At 42.4% G+C, this 14,334-nt stretch overlaps 1 protein-coding gene across 1 annotated transcript; it reads right to left on the bottom strand.

Annotated features, from left to right (window-relative positions):
* Positions 1–2,531: 2,531 nt before the first annotated feature.
* Positions 2,532–14,101, bottom strand: synpo2la (synaptopodin 2-like a). The gene is made up of 4 exons (XM_068719305.1): positions 13,721–14,101; positions 9,990–10,141; positions 8,982–9,694; positions 2,532–7,041 (listed from the first exon to the last, which is right to left on the bottom strand). The coding sequence occupies exons 1-4, from the start codon at positions 13,820–13,822 to the stop codon at positions 4,460–4,462; spliced, it is 3,549 nt and encodes a 1,182-aa protein (XP_068575406.1). The 5' UTR covers positions 13,823–14,101; the 3' UTR covers positions 2,532–4,459.
* Between the last annotated feature and the right edge of the window lie 233 nt (positions 14,102–14,334).

Genomic DNA, 14,334 nt, shown 5'->3' with positions numbered 1-14,334 from the left:
TTCAGATTTGCCTTATTTTAAGCACGCTCTTGCTCCAGCCTCCTCTCACAATCACAATCACAGGTCTCAATCCCACAGTACTCAGTAAATTTAGACCCATCTTCAATCCTCTTCCAAAATCTAGAGAAGGCTTAAGTAAAGTAAATCATCTTTTGTTTTGCTTTACTTGTTTTGTTGGCTGTGTCTCCCCTAAAATCACTTGTATATACTCATTTACTGTGCATAGCTCTTCTCAGGCTGATTCTAATTTCAGATTTTATTATGGTTTAATTATGTGTGCTTCTCTTTTTTGGCTGTTTTTACTCCCATTTTTGTTTTAATCTTCCTGTTTCTATAACTCCTCCACAGGCTTCTGTACCTCTGGGGCAATGGATTCAGTTGCAAATAAAATGCCAACAAAACATTACAATAAAGAGAAAGAAGAAGACATTAAGGTGTGAGGAATTAGATCATCTGATAAATGAGCTGGCTTATCTCACTGCACTTCTATTTCTGTCACAAGAAAAGACATGATTTCATACATAAGTACCGCGACGACTGGTGAACATGGTGTTTTTAATACATCTTGAAATAGAAACCTTATCTGACAGAAGCTGAGTTTTAAAAAAAATATGTTTAAGCAGTTGAATTAAGAACCAATTCTTAATTACAGAAGTGACCTGTAAAATTGTAATGTCCTCCATAAATAGTCTTGTGTTTTGGATATTAACAGCCCTATATATAGGCACTCTGTGAATGTGGACTTGGCAGCATGAAGCCCTTCTGACTGAACGCTCAGTCACAGAGGACTCCACAGCACCACTCAGTGGCAAACGTTTTAAACACAAATGTGAAAGGATGGGGAAGTGACTTTTAACACATTCAACATTTGAGGCAAAGTTACACTTAATCAGAAGACTTTAATGAATACGCATGTACCTTTGAAATGAAGCTCTTCTAAGAATGAAACAGAATTAGCAGCGATAGCACAGATTATGTATGTGCACACACATCTGATTGATTCTTGTGTGTGGAGCTCTGATGTGTGTGTGTGTGTGTGTGTGTGTGTGTGTGTGTGTGTGTGTGTGTGTGTGTGTGTGTGTGTGTGTGTGTGTGTGTGTGTGTAGAGAAATTGCAAAATGAAAATATTAGTTGTTTTGTTTATGGTCACTTAGCCATGATAGGTGCTGTGATTTATCAGTTGACAGGAGAATCTCTCTATACCATACCACCTCCCTGTGACTCAGTGGATAAATGGGAATATGTGGAAAGCACCAGCGCACAATGAGGTGATACTCCTGAATAAGGTCCTGAAACTTTCTTTATTCTCAGCAGACACCTAACCTAAGACTCAACCATGTCTTCTGGGCACTAGACTACCTGAATGTCAAAAACCCATTCATATACAAAGGTGAGTGAATGATCCATTCTGCTCAAAACAGAATGGAGGTCTGTTTCTTTTTACAAATCTCTCTCTCTCTCTCTCTCTCTCTCTCTCTCTCTCTCTCTCTCTCTCTCTCTCTCTCTCTCTCTCTCTCTCTCTCTCTCTCCCTCTCTCTCTCTTTCTCTCTCTCTCTCTTATCAAAATATCTTTCAACCTGGTACCCTCTTGTTGCATGCATGCATTTTACTTGTACCACATACTCCTAGTTAGCTCACCTTGTTGTAATTCTCTTCCTCTAATCTTATCATCATACCTGTATCAATGGGATTATTGCAATTTTCTCTGCATTTTAAGTGATGAAAAATATATATGTTAGATCGAACATGATATTGACAATAACCTTGAAGTATCAAATAGTATACTCTTGCCACGTAATCATTTAGAAAGATAATTTGTATTCCTTGAAACTAAGTTCTCTGTCAGATATAATAACCTTGATGAAATCCCAACCCAGTCCCCAGATCTTTATTTTTTGGCATTGTACATTTCTGCAAACCACAGATACTTAATTTGTCAATGTTTTCTTTATGTTCCTGTTTTATTCTGTATCTGTTTAATTTATGATCTTATTCTGAATTAACCACTCACACAGCCTGAAAACTAGCCTCACCAGGCTAGTCTATCGTTTCCTACATTAGACACTTAATGGAGCTGGACCAGAATATGCTGAAGTAACTCTGCTTAACGAGCTATAGCAATCTTGCTTTGTGAAATGATCTGTCTTGGAAGTTGGACTAGATCTTAAGTCAAATGTTTCTCAGCTAAAAACGGACTCTTCTATATTTATTCAAGTGCAGATGGACGTAACTGAATGGAGGCCATGCTGTGGTAAAAATGTACTTACTGTGTGTGTGTGTGTGTGTGTGTGTGTGTGTGTGTGTGTGTGTGTGTGTGTGTGTGTGTGTGTGTGTGTGTGTGTGTGTGTTGTCCTGTAAAGCATTTTTACCCTTTGAGTGTATGGTTAAACTTTTTATTTGTATTTGTTAGTTATTGCGCTGCTCAATCTGTGATATCATTGAATGCATGTACTCAACATTGAAATAAAACAGCAGGATCACACAATCAGCAGCAGGGGGCAGTGTAGAATCAGACATGTCAGACAACTGGAGAGCTTTCAAATCTAATTTTATTCATCTAAAAATGTTTTGTCTATATATAAATATAAACGTCTACTCAGCATCAATAAACATTTTCACACTTTTCATTGAATCAAACTACATTCAACATGTATTTATCATATTGTACACCTCAACATCATTATATCCACACTAGGTTTTTTGTTGCCATTATATTATGAAAACAAGAAAAAGCTTTAAGAGAAATTATATTTTTAAAGTTGTAAAAAATAACAAAAATACCTCCCCAAGAATTCCAAAACTCAAAACAACAAATGCATTTCTTTGTTTCCATTAACATACCTAATCTCTCAAGGTATATAGCCGTTAAATGTTAATCCTTACTTTTTGACAGCAACCATTGTTAATGAAAAGACACCAGCTAAACTTATATGCTTCTTTCCATCAGCTTCAGCTTTACCAACAATCTTAAGGTACCAAACTTTCCCGTGAATCCCTCGTTAACTTCTACAGGCTGTGGAATTTCATAACTATGAACAATTCAACTATAAATTCCAATAGCCCACAAATGGTGAGCTATGACCCCATTTGGTGTAATACTGCCTACATCCCTCCTCCACAGCCACTCTCATTTCTTAAATCTTTTTATAAATTCTGGTGCCTCTCAGTCAGTCAACTTCCCCTTGCACCACCCCGGATAAATATCACGATTAAACAAAACCAAAAACACATTCCTTCATCTGTGTAATTTGTTTAATAAAAGTTAAGAATTTACATATCTGCAAAGATCACACTAATACTAAGGAGGCTTTGGTTTTCCTAATGGAAGCTGTGATACCCAGTGACAAGTTCACTGGCACTTGTTGAACATGACCAAAGGTAAAAGATAGCGTTTCTCTCTGGCTATAGTGAGCAGAAGTATTTGGCACAACCTCACTGACACTTGCAAGAGCAGACCTTTCCTTCACATATAGTTCCAAGGTGAGCAAAGGCATTTTAAAACATTTTACAATATTAAACTGGTCATGCATCATTTACACCCCTGGACAAGGAGACTAGGTCATCGTGTGTTTATTCTTAACAATTCTACAAACAGAAGGGAGTAAAAAGACATTTTGTGCACATCATTTAGTATGGGACAAGTACTGAACAACAGAATTAAATGTTTAAAGATAGTTAAAATAAATAAACCTATTTTTTGCTTTATGATCCTCCACCTGTCAACCTACAACAACATATAGTATTTCTTCTGTGATTTAGTCCTATGATCCGAACCGCAACTATTCATTTTCAACATCTTTTAGACATTTCAAGTTTTAAAGAATATTTCAGTACAGGCTCTGTTTAGATGGTATTTCTGCTAAATTAGTAGAAAGAGATCTCCAGAAACCTTACACAAACCTCCCCCAGGACAGGCATATGGTGGACTATACAGCCTACAGTATGTGGCAGTATACTCTATATATTATTGTAATTCAGATACAAGTATGAGTAAATGGTATGACAGCTAAATAAATGTGATAAATAGTAGTATTAACAGAAAGTATAAATACCATTATTCAACTTCTGACATATAGTTCAAAAACTTGACAGACGTTTGGATTTCAACCTTATACAGAATCACTTCATCACATTATGTTACTTCATTACTTTGTGTTTACAGCTTAAATTATTTAATGTAAGGCTGCTGTTGTTCATTCATTTGTCTGTTCATTAATTGATGAATTTATTAGGACTGCCCAAAACAATTTCTCAAAGCCTAAGCCCCACCCAAAACCCAAACATATTCAATTTACAATGCTGTAAGATGAGAAAAGCAGAATCATTGTCACATTTGAGAAACTGGAACCAATGTATATTTTGCATTTTTGACTTAAACAATGAAGCAGTTAACAAAATCAGTACTAAATGAATAGTACATGAAGATGTCCAAGAGTGGTAGTGACTGATTTTCTGGTGTTTACATTGCCCCTGGCCTCCAGACAAGGGGCTGAACTCCTCCCTTGGTGGCAACAAAACGTGGTTTGGGTGCCTGAACTGGGTCGGACTTGAGTGGGGGCAAAGAGGCAAGGAAACTGAGTTCAGGAGCGCTCTGGAACTGCTTGGCTGCCTGGAGCCCACTGGTGTATGATACTGGAGTGTAAGGTGTAGGCACTGAAGGGGGCACAGGGTGTGGAATAGGGGTGGCAGAGAATTGTGGGAGGCCGGGCAGCCCAGCTGGTTGGGAGGGAGGTGAAGTTAGCGTCATGGCACTGACTGGTGCTGGTTTCAAGAGAGGGGTTGGAGTGAAATGAACAGGAGGTGGGGAGATCATTCCAGAATCAGTCAAACGTTCTCCAAGCGTAGTGGCCGAGCGGGGTGCAATAACCTTGGTTGCCAGAGTAGGAGCTGACATGGGTGTGGGTGTGGAGAATCGCTTGACCTCGAAGACACGGCCTGTTTTGATGGGGATCTGCTTAGGTGAGGTTAATGAGCTGCCCACCATTGTTGTGTAGTCACCCTGCTGCCTCTGGGCTTGGTAAGAAGGCATGGCTGATAGATTAGCAACACTGCCCCCATAGTTGAACATGGCAGAGTTGAGCTGGTATGGCTGCCTTCTCATGAAATCAATAGCTTTGATGCCCTCTTTTTTGGAGCATCCTCTACCCCTGCTCTCTGGCTTCCCTGTATTCCTCTGAGGCCCTGTAGGGATGGAAGGGGCCAGGAGTGGATTGTACCCAATGGGTGGAGGAGCACGGACATTTGGGGAGTATTTCCACTGAGAGACAAATGAAGGATTGGGGGAGGAGTCAAGCACTGTGGCTGCACTGTGTGAGGCCATTTCCTGCTGGTAAGGGGTCTCGGGTGGGGTGTCCACTACATACATACCCATACGGCTCTGTCTGCGGGCGAACAGCTGGGCCCCCTTACCCCCTGCTTGAAGAAACTGTGGGGTCTCGTGGATGACCCGAGGCTTGGGTGCCACTGGAGGAGGAGCCCTTCCCATGCCCGCCTCAACACTCCTCTCCTCTTCTACATCATCATAGATATCTTCAGACGGTGGTTGGCCATATTTGTGTCGGATGAACCTGTCATCCAGATTCTGCACCATACACAATAAATCTGGATTTGGGGAGTTCTTCTTGACTTCTGGCACATTGAACATAGGTTTGGGTTTGCCACCTCGTCTGCGAGCATCAATTAAGATTCCTGTGCGACCTGTTGGACCAGGAATGGGGGTTGGCGGTACAGCTTCTGGCTGAGAGACTACTGACACTGTAGCTACAGGTGCCATGGAAAATTGAGGTCGGTGTGACTGAGCAACTGGCACATGAATTGGAGGCGCTGCGGAAAATAGTTCAGGTGAACTAGGAATTTGAGATACAGCAAAAGCTGGGGCTGGAGCCATTGGTGCTTGTGGAGCCACATACACTGGGGGCACAGCTACAAATGAAGCCTGATGAGTGGCAGTCATTTGTGGCACAGAAGTAGAGACAGCTGGAGGGTAAAAAGTACCAGGAGCTTCTGGTGTCTGGGCCAAGGGAACTTGAGGTACAGAGAAGGGTGGGGAGGACACTGACGGAGGACCAGGCGCTAGCTGTGATGTTACTGATGTAGCATTCATGGCTAGTTCAGAGGCAGTGGAGAATCGTGATGGCGTAATGGCTGCTGAGGCAGGACGCTGGCTCGTCTTTGTGACAGAAGGTCTGAACGCTACAGGCGCTGTTGCAGCTCGAAAGCTGATGAAGCCAGGAGTGAAAGGACGTGCTGTTCTGTTGAGAACATTACTAGCAGGTAGTTCTGGTAAGGGTGTTTCAGCTGGTGGTGCAGGTCTGGTCAGAACAGTCACTGAGGCAGTAGCTGGTTTGGGTGCCACAGGTGGAGTTGACATTATCATGCTACTACTAACTGCAGAGTAGGATAGATCTCCATTAGACATTCCATAGGCTGCAACCGGACCTGGAGCCTGAGATGGCTCTTGCTGTTTGGCAATAGGGCCAGGTGGTATCATCTGCTGAGGCTGGAGGTTTGGCTGCATCTCTGGATGCAACTGGTACATCTGGGCCTGCCCCTGGACTTCAAACTGTGCAGGAGCCTGAGGTTGTGCCGCCTCAACTTTCTTGGCATGCTCAGCAGCCCTCTTTCTCTGCTGCTCAAACAACTGGGCGCCCTTGCCTGTGGTGTTACTCAACCCTGGGCTTGGAGCATCCTCTGCCCCATCCCCACGACCTTCGGTGCCTGCAGTTGCCCTCTTCTCAAGCATATCCAAGTAATCACTATCCCAAGTTGGATCAGGAGCTGCTGAGAAGCCTTCCTCATCAAACTCTGATTCGCTGCCAGGGAATACCCCATCCTCCTCTTGGGAGTCCTGACTCCTATCCTCATCCACACTACCAAAACTAGTGAGAGTGTACTTCTTAGAGCGCTGACGCCTCTTCTTGAACATCAGCACTCCTTTGGAGTGAGGGTTGGGAGCATCAGTCAGTAGGGATGCAATTGTTCGACACTTGCTTTTGGCCTCTTTTACTTGCTTGTCTTGCACAGTATCCCCTCGGTTCAGTTCTGCAGAGTATGAATATAGCTATTAGGAACAGTAGCAGGATAGCATAACATAAGTACTGCAGTGAGGTCAGAAACATGAATTAGCAAGTTTAAGGTTTAACCTTTAAACCAAGAACTGACTCTGACATGAGCATCTAAACCTATACTGACCACCATGCCTTCAACAGGCATCCATCTCATAACAGGAGCACTTCCTTGAAAATTCCAGGCAAGCTTTCAGCTTCTCACATTAGCTGGGGTGAAGGATACCTTCGCACATTATTAGTCTTATGTACTCTGACATCTAACTTAACTAGAAATATCTACAAGCTAGTGGAAAGTTGTATGATGTAGGTGACTGGAAGGAGAACTTCAAAGGGTAGCCGCAACATAGCATTTAACTTGTTATGGTATTAAGCAGATTAACATTCTGTTACCGTAATATGCAGTGAGACATGAAGGGAGTTCTTAATGTGTCTAGGACAGGGTTCCTAAGTAGGACATTAGATGTTAAACCTGCACTCAGTGATGGCAAGGTAGATTCACAAGGGTATGTTCTTAAAACAGCCCCTTGACTTAAAATAGCCCAGTTCTGTTCTTTTCCTGGGCTTATTATTGATGACGGACAAGGTGACAAGTTGCAGGAAGGTATTCTTGGTCTCTGTTAGTGCTCTGTATCTGGTGTTGTGTCACTGTATTGTCACAATTGTTGACTCCTCTTCAGAGTTTGTGAATACCAAAAACAGTAAGACATGACCGGTTGGTATTTTAGGCTATGTCATAGGGAGCATTGATAAACAAATCACACTTTTGCTCTTTCATTAAGTTGATTAAATAGCCAAATGATCAGACAGCGAGAGAAACAAAGAGAGAAGAGAGCGAGAGAGAGGCAAGGGAAATTGCTTTGCAACTTGATACCTAAAAGCAGCTGTAGATGCTTTTCAGTGATCCCAGATTGATCACTTGGATTTTTTACACACAACACTGGAGGTAAATATAGTAAACCGTACCGACCATGTTCTGTTTAACAGACTTAGGTTGACACAATCACACTGGACTACAAACCTATAGTAAAAGGAAACATATGAACATTTGGTTATTTATGGTGGTTGACTTATATGACACAGTGGTTTTCTTAATTTCAGATTCTCAAATACTATTCCAATTGGCACTATAATAAATGTTGGTATCAATTTCAGGCATCAATAGGCTTGAATAGGTATTGAACTGCTTTAAAATTGGCTCAGCCCTCCATAGGATAAATATTGTGAATATGTATTTTCAAATAGGGAAGGGGTCGTTACAAAATTAAGTTTTTTGTCTACTGATACAGTTATGCGTTTGAACTGTCTAGGTTGTCTTCAACTCTTTTGGAGGTTTGGTTAAGCGATGAAATGTTGCAGATATGGTAGTGTAGATGGCGATATTTTCAGTATGGAGTTCAAAGTGGAAAGACTTGAACTTACTATCTGCAAATATCTAGGTTTATCTCTGGGACATGCAATCTCCGCCTAGAAAAGTCAATACCACACTGGTATATAAAGCTATATGAGAACTTCTCTTCTTGTGTATGGGAACGGAGGAGATCTTCACTTCAGTGATGAGTTTCTGTGCTGCAAAGCAGATGGCACATAGAAATAATACATAGACCACAGAGTAGAAAAGCAGTATCAAAAAGAGTATTCTTGAGAAATAGATTCAAAATATGAAGAATTTTTTATCTGCTACAAGGCTTGACGCTCTAGTGCTAACATATATTTGTGTTTGTAAAATTTGAAAAAGTTGTGTCACTCTTGAACCACAGTGACCTTTATGACCATAAAGGTGGAGAACCCATTTCTAGGACCGCCTCGTAAAAGAGATTCAAAATCTCAATGGGAAGTAAAGGTTGAATTAAAATACACATACATATATATGGGATGCACAGGTCTCTGTCATTGTTCTTCCTCAGCTGTACTTACTGGCTTGTTTGGCCTTTTCCACATAGGTTGTTGAAAGCTCCTCGTCGATGGGTTTATTCAAAGGACCCACCATGGGTACAAGCTGGCTGCGGGAGCCCAGCATCAGGGCCTCCTTTGCCCTCTCAGGAGATACCAGTGGCACGTTGGCTAGCTCAAGAAAGCCACTATCCTCTTCTTGCCCTACATCCCGTGGCCCCTGGTCATCTGCTGAGGATATGATGGAGGAGGTTTCAGTGGATGTCTGGGAGGACCATATTCCTAGACCAGGAGGCTGGTAAATCACCTCCCTGCGCGCCACCCCTGGACGACCCCCATCTCCATCTTCCCCACGGCCTTCCAACAAACTGGGGTAAACATGTGCATCTGGAGCGCTGTCATAGCCACTCATCTCTGATGTCTCTCCACCCTCAGGCGAGGCTCGGCCTGCTGGTTTCCCCGGAGTGGAGTTGCTGGGGCTGCGGCGTTTCTGCCGGCGCTGCCTCTCATATCCCGCCACATCCGCATCACTGTCAGTTTCGCCGTAGTAAGCCTCACTTCCAGGTGGAGATGTCAATCCACTGGTTGTGGAGGAGTGGCTACGGAGGACTTCGCGGACAGGCGCGTGGTGGGGGTGGTTGGGTGACATGGTACGCAGAGAAGCGCGGTATTCTTTGTCTATACGGGGAGATGGGGCGCGGGTCACAAGCACCACGGACTGAAAACCAGCAGGCACCCTGCAAACAAGTGGAGGGTTTAAAATATAGTCGTTGGATGTTTTATTAGAACCAAATTAAATAAATCCGGATTTTTACAGTAGGATATTAGCACAAGCCACAGAAAACATCTGTTAGTTCTAATGTTTTATAATATTTATATAATACATATTATATATCTTATAAAATATGATATGCAGTAGTATATGTGTCTGATACAGTGCACATTGTAAATAGTTCAAGACTTGTGACCTCGTGCTTGATCCATTACAAAGGGTTGATGATAGTAAGAGTATAATACTTTAGCTCCTCTGACCTTCTGACCCGGATGTGTAGTATCCCAGGGGAGGTGTCGATGAGGTCCATGGCCTGAGCATGGGATAGCGTTCCACATGGCTGTTCGTTGATGGACAGCAGCTCATCGGCCTCCTGAAGCCCAGCCCTGCACGCCTTGCTGCGTTTACGCACCTGCATCAGCATCAGCACCAGCGAAGGAAGGCAAAATTACAAACACTCCCAAAAACGTCAAATACTTTTTTTTACAAATACTCATTTTTTTGTTATGAAGCAAATTGATTTTAAAGTCGTTGGGGTCACTTCAAAGTGACCCCAACGACAACTTGTCTTTGAAGGAGACATACAAGTGTCTAATGTGTCACAAGGGCACTTCTCAAGGCATGTTTTAAGGCCTCAAGGGCAAGTCCAAGAGAAGTCTTTCACATCAGAATGCTGACAATGGAAAGGGAAATGGAAGGGCATGTGTACATTAATCTTTACTGTTTATACAGTATTCATATTCTATTGTTACAGGATTATATCATATCAGATATGATTTATAAGGAATAAATAAGCCAGACAGAGCGATGCTGCTGTCTTGTCTTGGTTTGTGATAGCGACTGGCAGAGAGCAGCTTTTGTCCTGACAGCTTGATCTTGCTGCGGACATATGCCACATATTGCAGCTCGAGTGGAGCACTCATACACACTTTAACAGCAAAATGTCAGCCAGTAGCCATCTTCATTTGGTGCTTTGCTATTTGTGCACGAGGTCTGTCAGGACCATGGCGTTATGCCCACCCTTAATTGCCTCAGGTCTGTGCAAGCCATGTCAACATGTCCCATAATAAATTCAAAGCAGATGTTTAAAAAATGTCAAAGACACTGACTGCAGTGTTGATCGCATGCATTGCACCGAGGGCACTGCTATGTAATAAATACGTTTTATACGTTAGATTTCAGAGATTGGGAAACGTTGCTTTGGTTGACCGAATACATTTTTTTTCCAGTTATTCTGGTTGGCCTGTAATGAAATCCCACAGCCGCATTTAGCTAAGCCTTCCAAAGTGGCCTGCTTGTGGTACAGGATGTCTGTTATTCATTCAGTCAGTCACCTTGTGGTTCCAAGTCATAACAGTTATAATACTCTTACATGCTTGCACACACCACATGGACTGATACAGAAATACACATAAAGTCATATAAATAAACACACAAACACGCGCATGCAGACCCACAGGCACAGACTCAGCACTGACACACTGGCTCTTTCAGTGAAGCCCCAAACTGCTCCACCTGTTAGGGACGGTATAGTATGAGACCTGACAAGATTACAACTTCCTGCTCTCAGGGGTGAAGGACCATTCTGTTTTGGACGGTCAGACAGAACCAGCTGTCGTCCACCATCATAAAGGTGATTTGGTCTCCTGCGGCTCTGTGTCCAGACATTCTGCATAAGTCAAGTACTCGTTGGATCAGCATTAAGAGCAATCATTCTCATGATGCTAAATACTGTCTGTAAGACCTGGTTGTTTTATGAATATGATGATTGTCTGGGAGGTATAATCTGTGCATGACTCATAGCACTTCTGATAAACAAACCAAAGTTAGCATCTTTGCCGTAAAGAGTCTTTGTCTGGCCAATGGGAATCTTTGCATGATAGGTTTTGCCATAAAGAATTTGTGAGGTCTGCAAGCGGAAACATGTCCTTTTTTGAGAATTGTTTTGAGATAGAGAGGTAAATAATGGAAAATACAATGGATGACTAAAATCTTTATGAGGTGTATGATAGATAAGAGAGGTTTTAGATACATAAAGGTACACGATGCATCACACAATTCTTTCTGTTGAACAAGCTTCTTCAAACCAATTGACCAGCCAAGGAGACAATAATTTGAAACCCAATGATATGTGGACAATTTCAAAAAAAAAATCTGAACAAAATTTTCAAAGATGTTAATATTGTCTGGCTGAATTTTTGGGAAATGTGAAAAAAAATTATGAACAGGATGTCATAAATCGAAAAAGAGGTCGACCAAAGCAATTTGGTTTCCCTCCCCTGGTCATTTGATGACAGCTCATGTGGTGCCAGAACAGCAGCAATATGGAATACAACAGAGGTTTGGCAATCAGGGTTTTTAATCTGCACCTGTACCTACAAAAATAAGGTATACGTTCATCCCCAAGCAGCCCGATGCTGAGTAGTGCATTTATAAAAATAGTGTGTGAGGTTCATTTTTTTAGCTCTGAGCTGAAACACACACCTTGGCTGATCTCGTGACCTGCTGCTTCTCAACCAAAAATAGACACCTGGAAAAGTATTTCTGCTCAGTCAACAGTTATTGAAAGTATGTATGGATATGCGTGTTTGTGTCATGTGTTTTACATGTATGTGTGTACATGTATGTATGTATGTGTTTACAGGTGTATTAAAACCTGAACCGTCCTATCCGGAAATTAGATCTGTCTATGTAAAGATGTCATGGAAGGCCCAAGTCATTTTAAACAGGAAGGACAAGGTTGATAGAGCGAGGAGAAACGACTTTGATGATTTTTACAACTCATGTCACAGATGGTGGTGACATGGAACTGACATGACAAAGGATCGATATGAAGTCAGAAAATTTAACTGCGACTTTTTTTTTCTTATTTTGTTCCTTCCATTTTTAGCTTTATGTTGAGGTACAACATTTTACTGCTTGAAGACTAATTAATCATTATATCCTGTATATATTCCCCTTTGGCTCACATGTGAATCTTTGCTCTCTCAAATGGAGACCAGCATTTAAATCTGGATGACTTCACTGGTCCCAAATGTGGGCCACAAATTCTTGTCCGTGAAGAATTTGCTTTAGGGGCAGTAAAATGAGCTGAGAGTTATAAAGTTAAATACTTCACACAATATTTTATTTCAGTGAACTTCTTTATACAAGCAGATATAAAAGTAGTCCGTAATTCTCACGAAGCCGCATCATTTTAGTGTTTCATATCAGATGTCAAGAACTGAACTAAATCCAGACATTCATGACGTTCACTGCTCACCTACTGAATGTGTTTTTTTACTGTTACAACAGTGTCTCAGGATAAATCTCAGGTGAACTGCCTGCTTAAACATGACCAAGCATGGCTGGAGTAATTCAATATCTTACTGAAATGATTGTGTAGTAGAAACATGCTTGTTGAATTGAACAAATCATCTTATGGTTATGGGTGAATGGTGTGTTGCATCCATAAGCTCCTCACAATAAAGAAACCAACAAAAAGTGAAAGTTGAATGTACCAGAAACCTCTTCTATTATGTGAACCTTTCACTGCTGAAAGCATTGCAGAGGAACAGCGCCAGTAAGTAGCACAGAGTCAAAGTTATTTGTCAAAAAAGAAACAGGTAACCAATATAGAAAAGTTCAGATTTTAAACTTTAAGATTCATGCAGTGAAACAGGAGAAGCAGCAGTCATAAGATATGTGACAAGGTTACTCTATATTCCCAGTTGAACTTTAAGTTTTAAGTTCACCCAATCAATCATTGGTGCGCCTCTGCATGAAAAGCACTCTCTAACAAGATGATGACTCACATTCAGGCCCCAAACCACCTGCATGACAGCCAATATTCCATTTTGGCCTTGTTCACAGCCCCTTAAGTCTCCACTGAATATGTCCCAGCTGATGTTTCACTTGTCTATACCGTGGCTGTTGCATCTAACACACTCTTTCCACTCAGAAAGCCGTGAAATGACTTCTTTTGTCCGGCCTGCTGGGTGACCTGCCTTACCTTAGCCACCTGCAGCGGTTTCTGATGTTCCACGCCTCCTTGGAGACGAAAGCCCCACGGCGCTCCACCGGACAACGCAATTATCACTTCCTCTACAACCATTGTTCTGATCTCTCTGTCTTTTTTCTCAGCGTTTTCTTCTTTTTCTTGGTTATTTTCGGCTCCTCTTTGTTTTTTTTTGTATATTTCGTCTGGGGGCCCCTCAGTGCGTTGGCCCCATGGTCAGCGGTCAGGGCCCCCTCAGAGAGCTCTGACGTGCTCTTTGTCTGCCACACTGTCCGTACGCCGACTTCTCTCTGAATCCAGCTCCAAGGCCAATGCTCACACCTGAACACACACACACATGCACACACACCCGTCTGTGCGCCCACCCATACCCAGAGGGGGCCAACCATCATCGCCAAGGAAGAGGGAGAGAGAAATATGATGGGAGAGGGGAGGGGGGGGGGGGGGCTCTGTGTCTGCTTACACTGAGGAATGCCTGCCCTAAACGAGCGAGGGGAGGGTCCAACGCAACACTTGTCCTGTCACTCAGACCTATGCCATTAGGTTGCTGATAGCCCCTCCAAAAATAGGACACCACCACCACCACCTCTGCTGCTTTGCCTGCTCAT

The sequence above is a fragment of the Cebidichthys violaceus genome, unplaced genomic scaffold, assembly GCF_023349555.1.
Source record: "Cebidichthys violaceus isolate CVI_PGR_0920_01 unplaced genomic scaffold, fCebVio1.0.p SCAF_10, whole genome shotgun sequence".
In the NCBI taxonomy this organism is placed as follows: Eukaryota; Metazoa; Chordata; class Actinopteri; order Perciformes; family Stichaeidae; genus Cebidichthys; species Cebidichthys violaceus.
The sequence above is the reverse complement of the archived record's forward strand: the minus strand, read 5'-3'. Positions and strand labels throughout refer to the sequence as shown.